Source organism: Sylvia atricapilla, chromosome 4, assembly GCF_009819655.1.
Source record: "Sylvia atricapilla isolate bSylAtr1 chromosome 4, bSylAtr1.pri, whole genome shotgun sequence".
Lineage (NCBI taxonomy): Eukaryota > Metazoa > Chordata > Aves > Passeriformes > Sylviidae > Sylvia > Sylvia atricapilla.
The window spans coordinates 28,532,796-28,556,486 of NC_089143.1; the positions used below are offsets into that span (position 1 = coordinate 28,532,796).

The 23,691-nt window shown below is 42.5% G+C and overlaps 1 protein-coding gene across 3 annotated transcripts in view; it reads right to left on the reverse strand.

The window, feature by feature from the left end:
* MXD4 (MAX dimerization protein 4) overlaps positions 1 to 23,691 on the reverse strand; it is a 38,411-nt gene that overhangs the window by 5,236 nt on the left and 9,484 nt on the right. For all 3 annotated transcript variants that reach the window (XM_066317378.1, XM_066317380.1, XM_066317379.1), the window contains exons 3-4: positions 22,994 to 23,023; positions 1,750 to 1,864 (exon numbers count right to left, since the gene is read on the reverse strand). In XM_066317378.1, the coding sequence (XP_066173475.1) occupies positions 1,750 to 1,864; positions 22,994 to 23,023 (145 nt within the window). The remainder of the gene's footprint in view (positions 1 to 1,749; positions 1,865 to 22,993; positions 23,024 to 23,691) is intronic.

Sequence of the window (23,691 nt, forward strand, 5' to 3'; positions counted from 1 at the left end):
CAGGGCAGTTTCCTGGCTCAGTGATATCTGCCTTCTTGCACCACATTTTAAGCTCCCTCCCAGGCAATACACTCTGTAGATTCTCATCATAGGTGGACACACAGTGTTATAATAGGAAAAGGGGTTGGTATGTCCATGTACACAACAAACCAAATGTGCCCAATTGATCAGACTTCCTTTTCCTGTATTTTCCTGGCTGCAATCCCAAACTCTAGCAACTATTTTAGGAAAGAACTCTGTGATTCATATCCAGGAGACTCAAAACTATCCAATCTTTCAGAGCAGATTTCAATATGTGGGGGGCGTGCGTGTGTGAAAAGTTCAGAACTAATGACAGTGTTCAAAATGCCAGCCGGGCACGGGCAAGCTCTTGCAGGGCAGGGGAAGGAGCTGACCTGACAAAGGGGAGCAATTAAATGCTAACCCAGTTAGGGCAGGTTAAGTTAAAATCTTAAAAAGAAAGTTAAACTTCAGTTGCAGTTTTCAGAAAAACGAGTACTCGGTGGTGTGCAAGACAGATCTGGAAAGAATCTGTTCCCAGCCTTTTTTATCAGCAGCTGAAATGGTAACTACAGGGCTAATCTCACACACTCGCCACTTGTAAAAACAGTTTTTCAATTTGTATGCATAAGCCTGTGATAGGGGGGCAGCCCGAGACAAAAACCACATGCAGTGCCTTTCATGCATGTTAGGCTGAATTATAAACAAGAGGCCAAAATCTCAAATGGTAAAAACAGGGGTTGCCCAGCTGGAGTAAATGTGCTTAGAAGTGCTAAAAAAGTAGCTCTGTAAACTTGTTCACAAGAATTGTTTTGCTTGAATTAATCTGTAATTCTTCATATCAATCACACCTATTTCTGAAACTGCAGTGAATCTTAAAGCTCTCTGTCAGAAGGCTGTTCTCCAAAATATTCCAAGATTACTGGCAGTGCTCAATTTTGCCTGACACTTTTCTTGACCTGTTTCTCTGTAACACTGAAAAAATGCCAGATGAGTAACTATAGTCCTGGACACTGCAGAAGAAACCTGTTCTTTAACTTTTACATTTGAATGCCTCTTTGTCTTATTTCTGCATATAACCCTCTTCCCTGAAAACAATGACAGTGAAAATGGGAATGAAGGTATCTTTGGAGAGAGAAGGCCTGAGGAATAATTTCCTTTGAATTACCTGTGCAAATGCAGAACCTGCACTGCTGCTGGATCATAGGTGAGATTTGAGGTTGTTTTTTGTTTTAAACTTGTAACAAGGGGAGCGGCAACTAACAGGAGATTGAAATTAATTTTTTGTCTTATTTAAACAAGAATCTGGTCAATAAAATGTTGATGGGGATAAGGCTCACTAATAGATATGATCTTTTTGACTCCATTAATTTTTTCATTATGAATGGATCTGGCTTTTTACATTTAAAACAATGCAGTACAATGCTACTTTGCGCAGATCTTAAAAAATAAATATATTAACCGAAGGACAGCTTTGACAGATACTTTTTAAAATTATAGTGTAAATCATTAAATACACTAGTTAGTAACTAAGCAGAAATCACAAAACCACTGTTTTATATATCTGAGATGCAAAACACTAAACTTTGACACTGTGACTGAAATCCCTGCAAGTAATAAAGGCCAATAAATCCAGAAGATTGGACATATGGATATGGATTTTGTGTGAACATTTGTTTCCTCTCTATGGACACACATTCTGGAAGACTCTCCCTTGAAAGAAATAAAAACATGGATGAATGTTTTTACCTTGATATGCATCTTAGCTCTTTTCAACAGACTTAGAGTGGTGTGTCTGGTGCTGTCCGGCCCGAGAGGCACAAGCTGTTTTAGCTGTTCCAAATATAGCCGGAGTTTAGCCCGCCTGCAATCATTAAAAACGAAGAGCGTTGTAGTGGAGTTGCACCCGAACAGAATATCCTATATGCAAACACCATCTGTTTGCAGGATCTCTGTGCAGAACTCGAGTCAACGGTGGCTTCCTTTCCCCTCCCTTTGGCAAAGTTTCAGACTGAAAGGTCACTTGAAACGCAGTAATGCTGCTTGGCACACTCAGACAGGAGGCTCATACCTGTATTTCAAAGCAGTTTGCTCAGCCTGGTCAATCCCAATCTCAATCAAAGGGGAGTATGCTCAGAGATCTGAGACATCCAGGCAAGGCTGCACACTCAACCTATAGCTGGGTAAGGGAAAAAAACCTGGGATTCTGCTCCAATGCAGTGATTTCTGCAGGCACAGACAGAGCTGTGGGCAGCTGCAGACCCTGATCCCCTTCTCCCCATTCCTATCCCTGCCTGCTGCAATAGGACACACTCCAGCTATGCAAGCCAAGGGCATCCAGGCAGTTCTTCACAGCTCAGAGCTGTTTCCAGCCATGGTTTATCAATGTACTTTAACAGAGAGGTCCTGATGCTCCCTTCTACTGACCCACAGTCCCCCCAGAAGGAGACATTCTTCCTCTGACTGTACTGTGTTTCTCATAAATACACAAGAAAAAACACTTCCAACCGTATTCAACAACAGGGTCCTGCGTTCTCTGTTATTGCCTTGCAAGTAGTGCTACGGGTGCTCTCAACAACTGCTGCTCTCAACAGTCTCTCCAGTACTACTGCCATCAATCTATCAGTAAAAAGAGGATGAACAAAGTACTGTTTCTACAAATGTTTTCCAGACTAAAAAGCAGTTGGCAATACAACAGTCCATGAAACAGTTGCTTGACCTATCCAAAACAAGGCAGTGGCTAATCAAAGAACCATGTGTAAGTTTGTTTCTACAGTTACATCTTAAAGAAAATCTCTCCTGGTTTTAATTCACAGCCCATGAACAGGAATCCACATGGTTCAGGAATGAGATAGAAAAGGATGTGGAAGTGCTTGTGGAAATGGATGTGGAAGTGTGGAAGTGCCACGAGTAACTACTATTCTCCTTTCTGCCAGCCTGTTATAGGATGAGCAAAACCATGACCTGGAGCCATCACCAGCACAGCCGTAAGAATAACTGAAGGAGATCACAAGTGTGAGGTGAATAATCATCTTTTTCAAATTTGCTTGGTGCTGCATGAAGGAAACAAACACTGCAGGGAATTCAACACTTCTGGTCAAGAATTAACTTTCTTTTGAACAGTGAGTTCAGAACCACAGTCCAGCAGCAGTGTTTGAAATGCAGCTGAAGAGGATTTAATATGCACCAAATGACAAATTACACATGTTTAATTGGAATGATTTGTGCAATGTGAAAACAACCTGAGAATTAATGGTAAAAAAACCCAATGCAAAATAGAATCTAGTACAGAACAGGAATTACTACATATTCACACATTTAGTTCTGTCTGCATATAAATCAGCAGTGTATTAGATAAGAAATCATGAAGTATTTCCATAAATTTTAAAATTTTTTCTTCAAGCCACTTAGGGAAAAGGGATTTTTGGTGAAAACGTGATTCACAAGAGAAAATTGATGACAGACTTTTTGTTTAGGCCTGGGAATTGTTTTTAAACACAAGGCTCTAAACTTAAGTATCTAAATGCTTTTATTTAAACACCACCAACAAAGATTGGCCTAAATATTCACAAAAATAGCCCCATCAGATTCCCTGAGGCTGTTACCTTAAACTGGGATATTGATCTTTAAAATAGTGAAATACCCAAAATCGGGACTACTGGTATTTATACAGAAAATCTTAAGGAGGCAAATTTTTACTTTTGTGTCTGTAATCTCTAACAACTACCTGACTGGGTTTGTGTTTTAAATACAAAAAACTTGCACCAGGGACTAAATTCAAATAATCTTTTTGGTTTTGAAATGGCTTCTGAACCCACACACAAGTCTGTGTCACTCAGCCCAACCTGGATGCAACTGCATTTAGACTGATGACAAGAAAATGGGGACTGAAGATGAAGGAGGATATGGGAAGGAAGAAGAGAAACATAATACCAAATAGTAGATAGGTGAACACCTTGAAATGGAATGATCAATATAACTGGGAGCAATCAAAAGTCTGATAAGGAATATACAGAACTGTTGATCTGAGATTTACTTAGTATTAATTCTGGAAAACATTAATGAAATCAGACAACATACTAAACTTCTTTTCTGCCTCTCGCTATTTGAGGAAAGTCTGCTTACCACAGGGAGAAGAAAGTAAGGCTTTAGAGCAATTCCTTGCCATCAACTGTGAAGTTCACAGAAATATCACCAAGGTTCAGGTGCATGGCTATGTGCTTTTTTAAAGCACAAACTCTTTTCTCTTACCTGCCAGCCCAGAGCAGGACTTTATAGGAAGAACATTCAGGAACTGAATCTAAGAAGAGTATTTTAAGTAACCAGTGAGAAGAGTTAAAAGAGCTGAATATTAACAAAACTGCTTTAAGGCTTTTTCAGTACTACCAAATGATACTGATAGCAGTAAATGTAATAAGCACATTTGCTGAAAGACCTTCTCTAACTTCACCTTTTTTTCTTAGAAGGACTTATTTTTTCATCTAATTATTCAGCACCTATGAATTCATTACAGGTTTTAAAGCATGAGCATAGATCTTTACATAAATGCAGACATGTTTATGTAAGTAATTAATATATTATAATCAATGGCATGTGAATGTACAAAAAAAAACCCCAGCCCACCACAACTCCTTTGGCACTGGAGTAAATATCCCCACATTTTTCATCTTGCACATCTTAGAAAAAACTGTAGGAATGTAAGAAAACATTTCAGACATGTTACGTTAACAAATCACACCAGCAGGAACAAGGGACTCAAACTTCACAGCGGATAAGTTGTCTTGTACAGACTGCCAGCACTAATTTCTCTCTTTTTCTGCTGGGACCTGACAGCTTTTGCTTTTCCTCAGCTGCCTCTGACCACAGGAGCAGGGAAAGGCACTCACAGAGGTAATCATAACCAGAGCTGCTTCATGTTTTGCAGCTCACACCTTAAATTCCACCTAAGAAAATAACAAAAAGAAAGGAAAAAAAAAAAAAAAAAAAAAAAAAGGCAGCCTGATGTCAGAGCAACAGGGTAACAGTCTCTGTGAATGAGAAGGTGGGCAATTACGCTCTGCTTCAGCTTCCAATCCCAGTGTCCATGCCCAGTGTGGTATCAGGCCTGGACACCAGAGCTATCAGCAGAGGGCACTTTCCCCACCTCAGGTGGATGCACAGAAACCCCCTTCATCACTGGTACTGATTTCATCTGGGAAGGTAGGGATCTAAAAAATGCATATCCAAAATCCAAATCAAGCCCGCAGCTTTCTCTTTTGGCTGTAGCCCCACATATGGAGAGGCGCATGGGTGCCCAGTCTGATTTACCACATTTGTGCCAGATAATAAAGGGGTTTCAGATGTTCAAGACCCCAGTGTTTCTCCATAAGCAAGCTCACCACAGGGTCCTCTGAGTCTGCTTTTCAGCTCTTCTAGTGCTTGATAAGCCCAGGCTGGTCAGCATTCCAGGGCAGTGGCCATGTCTAGCAGCTGTCCAGTGGTTGCTGACATTCACATGTCAGAGAACAAAGAACAAAGCCACCTGCTGACAGCTGACCCAAAGGCTACCAGCTGGAATTGTCTTAAACTGCTTTTGAATCCATGTAAGCCATGATGAGCAATAGAGGCAGGGGTTTCAGAGCCCATGGCAGAATGAACCTTGGAGCCTCACAACATGGAGGGACAAAGCAGCAAAAAGATGGTATTAAGAATTTTCCTACAGAACAAGGACATCCACCAGAAGACCATCACAGGAAGACCACTCGCTGCCTTTAGTCCTTGGAGACTCCAGTTTGCTCAAGTGTTTGCCTATGAAAAGGCAGGTTCATTTCTCAGAGAAAGGGTAGGCATACAAATGTATATTAAGATCTTTGACCCTAATCAATTTCAAAATTGTGTTAAATAACTCTTTTAAATAATAGTTAAGAAGCTTTGCTGTATATATTAAATCCCAGATGGAAATCCAAGCAGCACACCAAGAAATGGAATACTAAGATGCAGGGGAAAAAACGAAACAAGAAAGTCCATTGTTCACCCTGGATAATCTTCATTCCAAGGAAACGGCAACAACTCCAAGAAATTCCTACAACTACTTGACAGGCAGTTGCAATGGGAACAAAATACTTCTCTGTGGGGCTAAATAATACGACAAAAGGCAATGGCTGTGAATTCAGAAGTTCAGGACAGACATTGAGAAACAAATTTTTTATTGGGGCAGCAGGGCATAATCAGAATAGGTTGCCCAGAAAGGCAGTCCTTGGAGGTTCTTAAAGATTTAACCAGACAGAGCCATAAACAGACACATGTCCATGTCCATGAACATGTAAATCCAAAATTGCCTGTAACCCTTCAGCATTTTACTTTCAAGTTTGCTTCCATTCATGTACCAGTGAAACATCCACAGCTGTGTGTATTAAACCTGTGCTGCTCTGATGGACAGAATGCTGGTAGGTTTGTGGAGTGACCTGATCCACTGCAGCCTTTCCACAGGGGCTCTCCAGGGCTTTTTCAGGTCCAGCACAGCAGAGAGAAATGGCCTGCAGCCAGTCAGACAGCAGACAGGTGTTCAAGCAGTAGTTGCACAGTATTTTGACAGCAGCAAAGGTGTGTTTCCTAAACCATTAAAGTATAAATCCACAGGATTTACTTAGAGGACACTGAGCTGCACAAAGCCAGCTGGAAAGGCAAGGTGCATATCCCCAATAAGCTGTTCAGTCCTCAGCATGGCATGCCTCAGCCAGGCCCTGGTGACATTAAATGGCCACAGAGACTCATGATGCAGGGTGACAGCATTGAGTTCCTGTGAAATATGTGCCTGCCCATCCTACCACCCCTGCTGGGCACTCCCTGCGGACAAGCTTCCAACAGCCCTCCACGTATTTATGGAGGTAGCACGGGGTGGGCATTTCCTGGAGGCTGCATCCAAAGACAAATAGTTCCCACTGCTGGCATCGTGTTCCTGACTGCAAGAGGTCACTTGCTGAAAGTGTCAGAAGGGCCATGCTCATCTGTTTCTAAGCAAGAGCATAAAACTCACTACAGAGAAGTCAAATTCATGACAAGTGTTCACTCTGCACATCTTCCAGATCTCATTCCACAGCCCCCACGGAGCATAAGAATGACTCTCACATGTACCCATTGACTGCTGACCCAGAGCTGGCTGTAGAAAGGAAGGAGCAACTCAATTAGCAGTTTGTCATCCTGAGGGAAGTCCCAGAACACTTCTGTCTGGTCCACACCTGCTCCCTGCTACTAGCAGATTGTCCAGTCTGGCAATGGAGCTGTCCTGGCCATACTGGCATCTCAGACATGCAGCATCTCCAGCTGATGGGCAGCAATGGAAGGTTAAGAAATAGCCAAAAAGCCACTAAAGGTCCATATTCCCACACTGCATGCCCTGAATTTCCCTTCACGCTGGCTCCAGCAGAAGTTGGCTGGGTTAGACACGATGTTGCTGCTTCCACATGCACAACCCATCATACCTCTCACCACAGTGCACCACTGAAGCAGGCATGAAACAACGGCCTCAGAAGCAGGCCCTAACTGTGCTTTCTGTAGGGTGCCTTAGTGCTGAAAACACTTGTGTGACTGAACATGTGCCTGTGTTTCAGATGTCCCAATTTTACTCCACTAAACCATCTCTGTGTACAGGAGGTTGACATACTCTTGAATCAACTGCTAGATATATTTGTTTAGTGCTCTCCTGAAAAGAAAAGGACACTAGAGATCAAACTCAAGCAATGCAATCGCTACAAGCCACACCAGTGAGAATAACCGATAGATTTGAAATAGATATAAAAATTAAAAATTTGTCATTTCTGTACATTAACCATTTTAGTCCAAAAACCAGACAGCATCAGACTCTATGGGAAATTTAGTATAAACATAATAAAAACTAAACCCTGACTTCAAAGAATAGAAACATATTTGAAATTAATCTAGAAGACACATTATTACAAACTGGACAGAGTTACCAAAGCATTTCAGATTCCTTCTCTAATGGTTCACATTTTTCCCACGTTCAAACCTGTCATGGTGCTGTGCAATGAAGTTAATACACAAAGGTTTAAATATAGAGCAGTTATTAAATTTTTCATTGTTGCATAATGACTATGTAATCTGGCTTAATAATGTGCATAGGGTAAAGTCAGAGAAGAATCTCTGCACCAAAAATTCACTTTTGGGATCAAATGTTATCCAGATAGACTATGAACTAAAACAGTCTGGCCCGAGCCCACAACTTGGGGTCAGAGATACCAGCAATGAACTAATGGTCGTGTTTCCTCCTTAAAGCAAGGTGATTTTATCTCCCTGCCAGACATGAAATTTAGCATAAAATACAGAAGTGAGCTAACTGCAATTGTAAGACAGTCATGTTTTTACAGGAAGACTCTTCACAGATTTATTTATGAAATGCAAATACCTGCGTACAGGGAGCACTCAACTTTTAGACAGAATCAGCAAAGAGAAGCTCATGATACTTTGTGACATGCACTGGGCCAGGATGAACACAGACAGCATCATTACTCATACACATCATTATTTCAAAGTTTTGAAAAAATGCAGAAATGCAGCAGTAAAAACTTCCCCAGTGTGACTTCAGGATTCACCTGCAACCAAGGTAAAATGAGGGCGAGAAACTCTACCTGCCTTCTGATACCAGCTTCAATCCCTTCTTACTGGAGCTTGACACAACATCTTTTAAGCTCTTTTTATTCTGTGCACAGTCATACTCTAAAATGGTGACAGAATTTTCCTGCAAATTGTTTCAATGGTACTAAAAATTTAATATGTTCATATTATTTTGCGTAGTCCTGGATATCATGGCTACATATGCAGTGTTACTAATCATGTAATTATATACCCAACTCTGCTTAGTAGAAGCTGGCACTCAAGCATACTTGCCTCGCTCCTCTTTAAGCTAACACTTTTATTAAAGTGGCAGGAATTACATATTTACAGCTCTATGAGACTTTTTATAACCTACCAAAGATGACTCTGTACTAATTAAAACACATTTGTTTACAAAGGCATTTAAAGAGATTATTTATAAGCTTCCATCTTATGAAATCACAAAAATTCAATCAGATAAATGATTTTAAAGAAACCTATTTATTAATGGTCCAGACAGTATTTAGCATACCTCCAGCAAAATATTAAACATAATGGAAGATAACAACCCTCCATTGCAATAAAAAATCCTGTTTCTTTCAGATTTATTTCACTCAGAAACACTTTTAGTATTTTTTCCTCTACAAAGGATACCTCAAATACTTCTTTTTTTTTTCTAAAGGATGCTCTAGCTCACACTTGAGCTGCACAATCTATTTCAACTACACAACAAATATGCTTTAGTTAAAAGGAAAGAAAACCTCTTAGTATTAAAGCACTGTACCATAGCAAGGCACCCAATGTGCAGATTGCTCCGAGATGTGTGAAAAGCTTGCTCACAGCTGAGTGCCTTGGAGTCAAACCCAGAAAATGCAGTCTTACTCTCTTACAGCAAACCTCTTGGCTTTTTATTATCCAAGGAAAGGTAAACCAAATGCTGGTGTTCTGCAGTAAGCTAGGGGTCGTTTTCATGTGAAAAACAAATGCCTGAAGTTTGTGCACTGGTGAAGATTCATCCAAGGCATTTCTTGTCTATGTCTAACACCTCATAGAGCCTCTGCAACTGAATTCAGCAGTAAAGCCCACGTGGAAACCCACTGGCAGGAAGAGTGGCAAGTGCCTAATTGCAGTGATGGTTAGTGAATGTAACAGCCCTACAATCAGTGCAACTGCCCGCTTTATTTATTGTGGTATTAACTGGGAGTTTCATCCTCAATATGCATTTCCAGCATGCTGAATACTTGTGTGTGTCTGCTCTGCTAAACTGAAAGCAGCCACATCACTTTAGCAGCCAAGTGGTCTTGGGGTACCTTGGAAGTGTCCAAACACAGGGTAACAACTGCAAGTGCCTCTTACCATCACAAGCTCTCAGAGAGTCAGTGCTGCTCTGGACTTATCTGCAAGTTTTCATGTGAATACTGCTCAGCAACGTCTGGTGCTGTTCCTAATACTAAGAAAACAGAAGAAAACCTCTGCTGCCTGTTAACACAGACTATGATTTCCATGTTTTGCTCATTTTATCACTCTGAAAAATATTTTAGTTCTTTTACGCTATATTTAAATGCACACTACAGCAGTTCCAGTGTATTTTATTTACTTTCCCTTAGTGCTACTTCAGCCCACTAGCTGAGTCCAGACTCTGCACTTGACCTTTACCTTTTCACCTTCCAAGAGATGCCACTTGTTCACAGTCTAGAACATATACATGGAACCAGAAGCTACTCCTACATCTTTCAGTACACATATGTTAATGGAAGCATATGGAGTACTACAAATGCGTTCATTTTTGGCCAGCGCACAGAAAGCTCACTGGGATGCAAACGGGGGACAGGTGAATAGTGGCTGGTTCGTGAGAGGGAAGCTGCTGACTCCTAAAAGAAAGAATACCTGGCAAACCTTGCTGCCCATGTTGTCCCCTTTGTCTCTCTCTCCATTACCCATCCCTCCAGTAGCTCCTTGCCGAATGCAGTGATAGTTGCCTGTCCTAAGTTACAAGCACTGGGCTACATCAATATTTCCTCATCTCTCAAAATTCCCACAAGGAGATTTTGATGCACTTTATGCTCTGTTTCCCACCAGAAGGTGAGCTGTGGTTACCCATGTGCTGCCATAAGACAGGGACATCAGCTAAGACAGGCAAATGACAGCAGCTCCCAAGGCTTGCTTTGGGCTGGAATGACCCTGCAGAGCAATGTGGACAACACCAGCACGAGAAACCTGACTGGAGCCTCAGCAGCTGGTGTCTGGCCAGACTGCCCACGTGCTGTCCCTTCAGGAATGTACCCAGCAGCAGAAGCAGACAGACTGATGAGCGTCCCAGAGTTGTATCTGACTTTGGCCAGCAGAAGAAATAAAAGCCCTGTGGCACAGTTACTGCCTGTTGCTGTACTGCTCCTCAACCTTCTCCCACTCGAGCTCTCCTGCCTGCAAAGTGAGCACGAGCTGTCAGAGGCGTGCGAGGTGTGACAGAGATGTGTCACACGACGGTGCACGCTCACCCACGTACCTACACCGCCCGCAGACCAAGCCAGCAGCACACGAGGCACCAGAGGAGCACTTGGGCAGGGCAAGACACAGACAGGACCACATCAGCAAGGACTCCAGGGCAGATGGAACACCAGCAGCTCTGACTGGTATGTGTTTTACCCACTGAGGAGCCATAGCCTTAGGCTCTGCAGTACTAAGAGCTGCAGGACCATCATCTGACCACTCTCATCACCCCTCCTTGTTTTTTTCTAGACTCCTCCCTGCAGGCAGGCATTTCCTCACAGCTTTCCCCATGCTTCAGCCATCCCACTGTCTTAAGCTGCTCTTATTTGAAAAGCAGCCATGAAAGGTTTAAAAGCCCTTCATTGTCTCAGGTCTCAGCAATAACTAACAGCAACACACAGAAATCTGAGATGTCCTTCATGGGAGATGTCAACAGGAATTTACAAGCTATACAGGGATTCTCAAAAGCATCACAAGCAAAAGTAATGGCAGCTGGATATCATTTGTCTTTCCTGGATGGTGTCCATCATAAATTTACATGTATGATATTCTACATCCTATGACGATAGGCAATAAATCTCTGCCCTTGCAAGAATCTGAGGCAACAGAAATCAAACATTATGCAAACAGCTGAAACCCATTGCAGTATGTTTTTGCCCTTGTATGGATTTCTTTTCTTCTGCAAAAAGGAAAAAAAAAGGAGATTCCAACCTATATTTTAGCATTTCAGCCTTTAGGTTGTGCTCATCTATAAAGAACAGTTTTCTGTATTTTAAACCTTCAAAGTCAATGTCAGACAAATAGGAACAATTCTTAGAGCTATAGAAAAGGAATTTCTTTTTTAAGTGTCTTCTATTTTTAGCACTGTTATCTACTGATTGTCTTTAACATTTACCTCTCAAACACTTTTAAGCAATAGTGAGGGAGGTGTCACCTGGTACCACCCGCTCAGCATCACACAGTACCTACCTAATCCAGGCAGATGGACAATAGCGCCTTGTAGAGAAATACACAAATGATGGAAATACAATCGTACATACTGAAAACAGTCCACAAAAAACTTATCAGCCATGCTTTTAATAAACTTATTTAATACTTCGTTCAGCCAGCCACCCATTTGTTTTGCACATTAAAACGTGCACATCGCAGTTTAGTAGTTCTCCTAAATTAGACCTCTCAAACCCATCTGTCTTGCTGGCACTCAAGTTTCTTAGATTACACTGCAGGGAGACTCAAGTTTGTCTGCTACCTCACACTAGTGTCAGACCCAATTAGATAAGGAAAGTGCCATCACAAGATCATGCCATTACAGGATCAAGCAGTTGTAATTCCCACTTGACGTGACATGGAGGCACACACGTACTCACACATGCTGCCCATGGAAACCCCAGGAGTGGGTGAGGACATGCCAGCAGTAAAACTTTGGCCCTCGCTGGCAGTGGAGCACCACGAAGCAAATTTGCACAGCACATCCAAAGCCATGATGTGAGTCTGCAGACCTGCAACAGGTGTCTTGGCTTTTCAGCACCTTTCACAGTACTCCTGTAAGGAATTGTCAAGGACTGCAGAGAGTGGGTTAATGATAATTACGTTCATTACACAAGGAAAAGCTGTGTAACAGCAACAGGTCTGCACTGGGTTTACAGACATTGGGAAACAGGATGATAGCGATGATTTTTCACAAATTAACCATTCACCAACAGGTGGCTGGAGAGGATGCAGTCTGTCTTCCCCAGAAGTGGCTCCTGGGAGCTACATGTCGCTCTCACGTGGGGCTTAAGCACCAAGGTGCAGCTCAGCTCTGTGCACTCGAGCTACATGTTTATCGACTGACAACACCCCAGAGCAAATCACTACTTACAAATCAGCTCATGGCTTGAAACCGGCTTTAATTATCAGACTGTTTCCCCACATCAAAATGCTAAGCAAGAACATAGTGTCTCAGGACAGCTGCCAACAGGAAGGATCTTAAAAAAAAAAGCGGGGGGGGGGGGGGGAGACTACAATGCTTAAATAAGCCTAGAGAAGTTGAGCTGCAGCACAGCACTAAACTAAGAGAGCACACTACGGGGCCTTTTCTGCCTAATTTTAAACCTCCCTATAGACCTACTTATTTTGTACATATGTCAAAAGAGGGGAGAAACGTGAAAATGTGTTCAAGATTGTTGGGTTTTTTTTAATACCACTGTATGATGCCAAATTAAAGGAGAGGCAAGTCAAGTTGAATTATTTTAGCTAAATTAAAAACATGCATTGCTGTCCCACACTGAGCATAAGGCCTAGAGATGGCAGACAACTGGAATTAAGCATCCTTTTCCTGCATCATCTTAAATGAGTGTGAAGCATTAATATCTGCAATACTGGATACCTGTGATTGTGAGTTTTTTGTCTGTTGCACCTCCATATCCAAATACCAAGTATCCAATTTAAGTAGCCTGAGAAATGCTGTAGGGACTCCGCCTCCCACGTGCACAAGGCACCGAACAACAGCAATTTACACCACAGTTTTTAAACCTCATCAGAGTTAAGGCAACTCTATCTCCAGTTCAGCACCTAAACAATTACTTGCTCCTTCACAGTGGTAGGAAGTTTTAAGCTGTGATAGGAAACTATCAGAAAGAGATATTTAGTGCTATGTGTTACTTTCATTTTTGCTTCTACTATTACTTCCTCAGCACATGCACCTACCAAAGCTTCGTGGCCATCTTAGAGGGAGCAGCTAATGATGGCAGCTTGAGCATGCACAGATGAATTGACTTTATACTGGGGAAGGAAGTGGTGGGTGTTGCTTTTACCAGTGCAGATACTTGAGATGTGCTCCAGCAAGACAACTGAGGTGCCCTAGGACAACAGCAGGGTGCCTGTTCTAGCCAGCTGAAGGCTAGTTCAGTCCCCAAGTGAGAACAACAAAGGAAGAGAAGAAAAGAAATCACACTGAAGTAATTAAGAATACATGTCCCCAAATGTCTTGCCGTATGTCTCCAACTCCCTCATTTAAACCTTGTAATTAGAGGTGAATGGAAGACAGCGAGGTGTATGTATAAACAAATTTAGGGGAAGGATTAAATGCACTGACTGTAATTAAAGATGGTCACTTCCAAGGCTGCAATGGGTACTTCTACTTTTAGGTAAATTTAAAGCTGAGTAACACCTATTCCCCCCCACCCCCCAAACAAAAAAAGAAAAAATTCTGGAACTGTGGGACAGTGGAGTCTTGCAGATATCTGACAGTCCTGCCTCCAAGTTTAGATATAGCTTGCTACAACACAGATAGTGCATTGTTTATGATTTAATTTCCATCCTATTTCCCTTTCCACTGAGCAGTACAAAACTGGTTGTCTCTGAGCCAGATAGGGTGCAGTTGAGCAGAATCTGAAAATGATCCATCTAGGGATCATAAGGTATGGAACAGCTTTCAAAACTCTCCCCCTTCTCTCTTTCTTTTTTCCCCACAAAACTAGGCTCAGATTTCTTAAGTGCAGAATCCTGAGGTTATCTAGCAATGGAAGGAAGCGCCAGAAGTTTGGACTTACTTGCCATGTGAGTATGTAAAGTCAGGCAGTGGGAACCAAGACACTCAACAGTCTATTTAAAACACCTCTTAGCACCTACACCCAATAACTGCTTCTAGCAAACATGCACAACAAGCTGCCAAATTTCCCTAGCAGAAATTATTTGCTCCACCCATGCTGTTCATTGCAACAGTCAACACAACAGCACTTACCAATCGGGATTAAGTCAGCTTTCTTGGGGAATTACAGGGTTTGCTACCTTCATGTTTTGTAAATACCAGCTAATGTGCTATGTAAGACACAGAGTGTCTGTGCAGCCGGTATTTGCAAACACTGATGGTATTCCTAACTTCAATAGGAGCTGCTGAGCCCTGGCAGCAATTACATGCCAGGCAGGCCCCTTATTTAGCACCTTGTATCTTCACTTAGTTACCCAAATTGAACCATCAAGGAAAGAAAAGCAGATAAATCTGTTAGGCATCATTCCCAAGGTGGCAGCTGAGAGAAGAGGACTCTCCACTGCTTCTGCAGCCTTTTACAGGCGTTTCACAACATTCAGATGTAGTCTTTGACTGTTACACAAATCTGTTTTGTTGCTATAAGGTAGAACCTAATAAAGGCTTTCTTAATGTAGGGCATGTAGCCTGTAACCAGAGTTATTAGTTTTTCAAGTTAGAAGCATTGCAACATGACCTCATGTACATACATCCAAGCCCACACCTCTTCTGTGTCGGCTGTGCCAATCTCCACGCGCTACAAAATTAGTCACACTAATTTGTGTAGAAAAAGGCTTGCGTAACATAAACTAGCATTAGACAATAATATTAGCCAGTTGACATCCTTTGACAAGTCCTGTCATTCTGCTCTAGCCTAGAAGGATGTGTACATAGCTCAGCATATGTATTTCCATCTCAAAAGACAGCATTCTCTGAAGTCCCAAAACAACTCTCTCCTTCCAAACATAGGGAGCGGTGGGTAGAAGGATCCCATGCACAAGGGAGGGGACGGTGGGGGGAGTTGGTTTTGGTTTTCCAAAAAAGGCCCAAATTAAACTTCTGTGAAGGAACAGCATTATGCTTTTTCACATTTATAATCTGCTGCCTAAATGCTCATGCTCAGTATAGTTTCTGGAACCTTTTCTGCATCCTCTGCAGCTGCCCGAATGTGATGCAGGGTTCAGCCTGCAGGCAGGCACAGCTCCTACTGAAATTTCCTGGGCATGAGGCAGAATTGTGCCCACAGTCTGCTGGTGTACCAAGGGGAGAAAGTACAGATTAAAAACTACTTGACTTGCAAAGGAATTCTGTGCACTAAATCCAAGTACAAGTGTCTGCTGACAGAGACCACGAGGGAAAAGGAGCATGAGCTGCACCAGGGAAGTACACACCGTTCCATTCAGGAAGAGACATTTTGAATTTGGGACCAGGCCATGGTATATCCAATACCCAAGTGGGGTAGTCACTCTAGGGAAATGAGTGCTAAAAATAGAGCTACAGATGCCAGTACAGCATAGAGGCAGGGAGAGGAAGGGACAGGACAAACAACTCACAGAACACAGCCACCTCCTCCAGCTGAGGTTGATTTCTCTTCGTCTACTCCAAGCAGGGACACTGGGACATGAAAGCTCATGACATACTTGGGAGAAAGTAAGCCAGCCTCCTGCAGATCTGGTGAGTGCAGAGTCAACCTTGCCCTAAAGAGCTGGAGCTGCACTGCTGATTTCAGATACATTTGCTACTTCTTCAAACCACAGCAGGTACTACTTCTGTATATTGGTCTGTGGGCTTCCACAGACTTGACTGCCTGGGATTCAGCCAAGGATTCCCATCACATTATGTAAGACTCATTTCAGAGGGCAGCTTCTTAAAGTCCATTAGCCGCCTAAATACCTTTAAAAAAACAAAAATCAAATTCCATCTCACTTGTCCAGATGTAGCTAAGCAAGCTTAAAAAACTCTCTTTTTCAAAATACCTAATTCAAATTTTTTTTTTCTCCTCCAATTGGGAGAGCAGTCACCATCAGGCCTCTCTTCCCTTATATGCAGGGAATCAGCACCTAAGTGTCCTGCAAGTACCAAAAAGTCTGGCCCATCCATCTGTACTTTGTATAAGTCCAGCCCATTCTCTCTACCATGCTGGATGAGAAATAGCCAAGTCAATTAGCAGATGCTGAAAACATAAAACACCTTCTACATAGTCCATTAGAGACTGACACACAATGGACTTATGTTTGAAGAGAGGGATGAACAAATTCAAGTGGAAAAAAAATTGCATGCACTTGGTTTCTCACCCATCTGCTCCCTGCTGGCTGCTTGGCTGGCCAGGAAGCACACAGCTTTTCTGGAGCCCAGACTCAGGACTACACTTACACTCCACAGTCCAAAGCTGACCTCAGCAGGAAAAAGGACATAATAATTGACTCCAAACTGTATTTTAGTCCCATCTTTCATTGCAAAATAGAAGCTCTGTCCAAAGCATGAGTATGTGTACATTTCTGATACCTGTAATATAACTTCCTCAGCAGATTAATTTTCAAGCTTTGTCTGCTTAATACACTCCTTCTTTCCAAACCAGCAGTGTGGGTAGGAAGACACCATTTGTTTGGAGTGCATCATCAAGTGAGCTGCTCTGTGCACTGAAAAGACAACAGTTCAGTGCATAAGTATCCACAGTAGCTATTGCAGCAGGTACTGCAGGACAAGTCACACGTTCAGACACTTGCTAACTGCCCAAAGATGGGCAAGAGTGAAGAAAAAAGAACAGCATTTCAGTGAAAGCTTTAAACCTTCCACTTGCTTTAATTCCACAGATCTGTCAGACTCAGAAACATGGGTCGCTTCAGCAAAAGCACAGGATTAAATCTCCAGTTCTGCAGGACCAGTTCTTTATAGGCTTTACTAAACAAGCTGAACAAAAAAAAAAAAAATTGCAGAGATTTAAGAGGCAAATGTCTAGCAAGAGGGGCTTTTAGCTGAGATTCAGCCTTGCACTGGCTGAGGCAACACCAGTCACCTGCTCACCATAGCTGGAACCCTCAGAGAAGTAGTCAGAGCTGGGGAGGGGGAACAGATGCCTAAACTATGTTGGCTTTCAGCTCACAAAAGTCAAATCACACTCCTAAGACATTACCTTGCTTAGGGAGTGCAAAGGTATATTTATTGCAATTCACTAGGATTGTAATAAAACACTTCACACCAATCATACGGTGTAAAAAAAGTTCTTTTCTTGACAAGAAAACCAAAAAAAGACTTAGTACAGAGGTTAGATTCTGCTAGCAAGATGATGTGGTTCCCACCACTAAAACAGCAGCCACGTTATCTGAATGGTTTATGTGTAATCTGGACAGATCCTAGAAATGGCAGCAATTTTTATAGACCCATTATAACAATGAGATCTTTCCCAGGTCAGTAAGACCCATCCAGCACAGCACTTTCCAGGCAACAGCAGCCAAAATTGGATGCTTAGGAAAAACATTAAACTGACAGAGAAGTGAACTGTAACTGCTCTGTACTGTAAATTATCACTGTAAATTAACACTGTTCACTCAAAGAAGCCATGCCACCCTCTCCCTGTGCTGGCATCAGGGTGTGCCTGTGACAGCTGGCTCAGGAAGGTGACTTGGCCAAAGAAGGAAGCTTCTCCCCTCCTGCTGTGCTGGCAGGAAGCAGGACCCAGTAGCACCAGTGTGCAACCAGGGCTGGGTTAAATTCCTGATGAAAGCACTGGGTGATCCTTCCCTGGAAGGACTTTACCTCTAGCTCCAGTTCAGGGGTTTCCTCAGTTAGCAGTGACACCACAGCCACTCAGTGTGATGGATCAATGCAGTTACAACTTTATGCTGCATAACAGTGCTAACCACAATGGTAATTTGTGATTTTGAAAAGGCAGCCCATAGTAAAAATAAATAAAAATGAACATTAAGCATTGTTTTGGTATGCTATTATTCCAATCACCTTTCAGTTCTGTTTCAAAACTTCCAAGTTTATCACCAACTGGCAATTACATGCTTTTCATTAACCTGCAGTTTACTAACATGAAGAGCCATGGAGAAGATTTCAGGACATCCATCAAGGTATTCTCTCAGCCTATATAAACTTTAAATACCGAGCAACTCTGGTGGGTGAAACTGATGTACCAATGAATGTAACTGTGCTTTTGAATGTGCAATTTCTCCATGAGCAAACCACCTATCAGGACTTAATTTCAGAGGCACCTGTTCTGTTTTCTGTATCAGCTAATGTTGTACATAATGATACTCCCATCAAAATATATATTGCTCATCAAAGCTTGTGTTTCTGTGGAGATACCCATCCACGTACATGATGATGCAATACAGAAACTTTGTTCTTGCAAGATTTTAGCTTTAAGGACTGCACAAAACTTGCATCAGTATTACCTTCTGTGCACATGGGAACACTTTCAGTCTCCCCCAGTCAGCACTCTACACAACACCATACATTAAGCTCCTTTGGAAAGAAAGAAAGGTTTGGTGTTTCTTCCATCTTTAAGGTTTTGCAAATCACCATGTCTCATATATTCCCCATTCTGGTCTTGCACTTCTAAAAGTTCAGGGCTGTCTCACTCAATTGATCCAGGCCAACTCCACAGCAGTCCTGGTTTGAATAGCAGTGCTTGGTTTTTACCTCCATCTGGCTCAGCTCACCAGCTTTTTTCAAATCTAAACCTGGGGACCTGGGGCCTAGATCAAGCCATACCAGGGTCACACAGCACTTCTTCAGCTCATATGGTGCCAGTCTGGGGACAGCAGCACATGGCTTGCTGATTTTGAGGTAACATCTATTCATTTCCTCACTAATTTTATAAGCTGTACTTTAAAATCTTCAAGTTTCACAAGCTGCTTCCAAAGACTTTGCCAGAGAAAGGGGAAGACTTTGAACCCCTCCTGCAGCAGAGCTCCTCATGGCCAGGCAGGACTGAGTGACACCAAAGAAGTCCTGATGGGGTGGTCCCAGTATCCTTTGTCAAGGCTCCTTGTGCTCTTCCTCGCACAGCCCAGCACAAGCTGGGGGAGAAGTCGACAGGTGAACAGCCAAGGGCAGGTTCTCCCTGCCTTCACAGAGCAGTGTGGAGATCTCAGCACAGTCTTCAGGGGCACACACCTTGGCTTTTACCTTCTAATGCAGAACTAGTATAAACTGATGCAAATAAATGAGATTATGCTGCGTCTTTTAAAGAAGCTTATGTCTCTTATGAATTGTTGGGTGGTTTTTTACACTATGAAAGCTGAATTCCTCTATGCAGCCGTCAGGTCAATTTAAAAACTTCTTAGCAAAAAGTAATGATTACTAATTTCTATTTCTATTGTTCTGTGAAAGCCTACAGATCTAATAGTCTGGCTGGAAACAACAAAAAATACCTACTTGAATATAAATGTTTGTCATTAGGAACTAGTTACATCCAAGTGCCATTCTTAATAACCTGTCTGAAATTATTAAAATATTTTCTAGGACCTCAGCTGTCCCTAGAGCAGAAGATTTCTTGCCTTTCTACTTTTTATTTAGGAGATTTCCTGCTTCATGGCTCCAAGATGCACATCTTAAATGCACACGACCAAAACAAGACTGCCATTAGATGGATAAGTCCTTACAGAGTTTCCCTGTAACAAACCCACACTAAAGTTCTGAGCAGGGTAATATAGGGAAACTTAAAGCAGAGAAAAAGGAATTCCATGTATGAATTACTGAGCAAAACTTTACCATAATTGTAATCTGAATTCTATCATATAATGATATTCTTTTTCTTGGAATTACATTTCTGCTTTCATTTGTTTTCCTCTGAGCACCCCCTCAAGAGCACACAGAAAAGAGACACAGCAGTAGAAAATGCAAAATAAAGTGCCAAATGGCCAAGCCAGCACATACAGAGGTCACCCACTGCCATTCCCACCAACATCAAAAGTGGAAATAAGGCCTCTGATGTGCAACACCAGTGCAGAACCCAAAACATCACCACGTGCAGTGCACGGCTACCATGGCTTTCCAGTTAATGGCATCTCTGGCCACCCTCACGCAGGACACAAGGGCCATGCAAAGGAGGAAGCCATTTCCCTGCCCTGCAGCACCGAGTGCAGCCCTCAGACACCACGTGAGGGACTGGGCACGCAGGAGGACACGCGCAGCGTTCCTCTCCTCCTCCTCGACAGGCTCCTGTGAGATAACTCAGTGTGCCTTGCCAGAGCAGCATCATGGCAGTGCTGAGTCAAAGGCGCTGGTCCTGGAAAGGAGACACCTCCAAAATCAACATCCAGTGCTTCCCAGCTGGCAGGGCAGGGCTGCACCAGAGGAGGAAGACAGGCTCTGCTGCAGGGACCAGCTGCTACAGGGACACACCACGGCTGTGAATCTTCCATTAAACCGTGCAAGACGCTTCATAGATCTTAATGTAATTTTAGTAAAACACAGTGAAAAACACTATGATTGGTATTATATGCTCATACACCCACAGTGCCGGAGGAGGGGGTTGTTAAAAAGAAGAAACAGAAATTGCAGGAGTCCTTCACACCAATACATCGGGCTGCTAGAACTGTACACACCTCATCTGCTTTTGTGAACACCCATTTGCACATACAAGGATCTTGCACTAATTTGCAGGTTCTCACCAGGAAAAATAAAAATCTGGCTTCGAGTATAGTTTAACTGCAGGAGGCACAGCAAGCAGCAGCAGCTAGAAACATTAGTTGTATAATCACAAGACATACTGTGCAGTTTACCTACTTTGACCTTGAGATGGCAGAGAAAGAAAAGGTAGGAAGGCAAGTACTATATGGTCCAGCTACTATGAAGAAACAACACAGAACTGAAAGTGAGAACAGCGATTGAACAATTAATAGATTCTCCTTCTGGCCCTGCATCTGCTGCAAGTGCTGCTGTGCCTCATTTACTGTGCTGCTTAAACATGTCAAGGCAGAGCAGAAGGAAGAAGAGGAAAATAATTGAAGGAAAAAGAAAAGGAATATGCAGATGAAAATAAATTCATAATGATGAAGCAGGAGGGGAGGAATAAATGGAACAGAATGAGAAAGAATCATAGTTGGGGCCAATTTTTTTTTTCCTTTTAAAGAACTGTGACTGAAGGACAGAATTTTACATGCAGTTATTTTCCTGAAGACTCAGTCAGCTGAACTTCTGCTGGTCGATGTCACTGCCTTAGCCAGTGCACTGCATTCTACAGCCCAGGCCTGTGTTTGTGAACTTGAGCCTTCTCCAGTTCCTCACATCTCTAGGATGACCACGTGGCTATTAGGCAGAGCTATAGTTTACTCATATTACAATTAAACTACAGGAGAGCATGTAAGCATGCAAGGGAAGTGATGGTCTAGCTGCTACATAACTGCAGCCACAGAACAACACACAAAAAAACCCCCACGAGTTCAATCTTGTTGTGCCATCAACCACATTTCACGTATTTAGAAGCATGCAAATAGGTTTAAATCATATCCACACACACCCCCCCTCACTTTCTCTGGATGCGTGAAACCCGAAAGACCACAAGCTACACACAAAAAAAGAACAAAAAGCCACCCGAACGGGCGTTTGTCCCGCTGCCTGAACGGCGAGTGAAGGCAGCGGCCCCGCAGAGAGGGTGCCACAGCGGCGCAGCGAAAGGCAGAGCCAAGACGGGCCCCGCCGTCTCCCTGCGCTCCCTCGGAGCAGCGCTCCCAGCGCCTTCCTACAGCCCAGGGGCCCGGCTGCAAACACACCCCGACACGGTGCGACACACGCCGAACGCTGCCTCCGGAACGGGGCAAACGAGAGCCCTGCAGCAGGCAGGGCGGCGGGGTCTAAGGAGTGTCCTGGGTCAGTCCGGCTTTTCCCGGCGCTGGATTCACCGCACCAGGCTGCGGCTCAGGAGGCGCCCGTTCCTATAGCTCACACACAGCTCTCCGGACAGGACACGCACCAGCAAGGAAGCAGACGCAGAGGAAAAACGGATCTGTAGGTACTCACATGCAAGATGAAAATTAACTGCACTTTAGGCATACTTTAAAAGAAACATAGAACAACCGTGTGTGACACATTGTTCCCGAAAATCATTCACCTCTAGTCACAAAAATACTTTGTACTTACAGCATTTAACACCTCTAGCAAACAGTTGCTGCAATCAGATTCTTTGTTAGTAACAATTCGGTTAACCAGTTACAGCATGAATCAGTCCAAAGCTAACTATTAGGGATGTTTCAAAAAGAGCATACCAAACAACAGGGGGAAAAAAAAGACCCAAATAATACTATAACTATTAGATTTTAGCTGATAAAAAAACCAAAACCAAATTAAATTATTCAGTGCAGAATCAAAACAGTTGCAACAAAATGTTCTTCAATAAACACAGTAATTCAAATGTCAGCCATACATCTTTTAATTAGCTTTTTTTTCAAGACTTACCTATGTTTTTCTAGTTCGTTGTGTGATGACCTATTAAAAAGAGAAAAGAAATATTAGAGAAAGGATAAATAAACCAAGATTTAGAATATTTAAGAGCTAATACCTGCATAAGTTGCAAAAGACTTCTCTAAAATACGTATTTAACATGGATTATGAAACTGCTTTTCTATTAAATTGGTTCACTTTTAGATTCTTCAGGGTATCAACTTAATTTCCATGAGTAAACTGTAGATTTGGGGGGAATTATAATATATTTGCATTTATTAGTGTTCAATACATTCAGAGACAGAAATGAACATAAAAAAACCTGAGCAGGTTAGTAATAAAAACAGCCCACGAGATTTTTATCCATGAAGAAAAATTATGAGGGGGCAGAAAGTGTTCAAAGCTCTAAATGGTAACAGGTAAGAGCAAAAAGCACCCAAAAAGCCAGCTTTCAAGCCCATGGAGAAGCAAAAAGAAAAATCAGCAGCTAATCACTACTGTTGTTATCTTAATGGCAACAAAAGAGGAATCCTCTTAATTCTTCTCAGTCTACGAACAGAAAATAAAACCCAAAAAAATCATAGTCCCTGTACTGACCACAGCAGTATGTTATCCTCTTCCAATCTACTTGGATTAGAGATTTTTTTTTTCTTCTCCAACTGATGCCTCAGATTTTTTGCCATTAGAAGGCAGCCCTAAATTCTTGGAGGCTT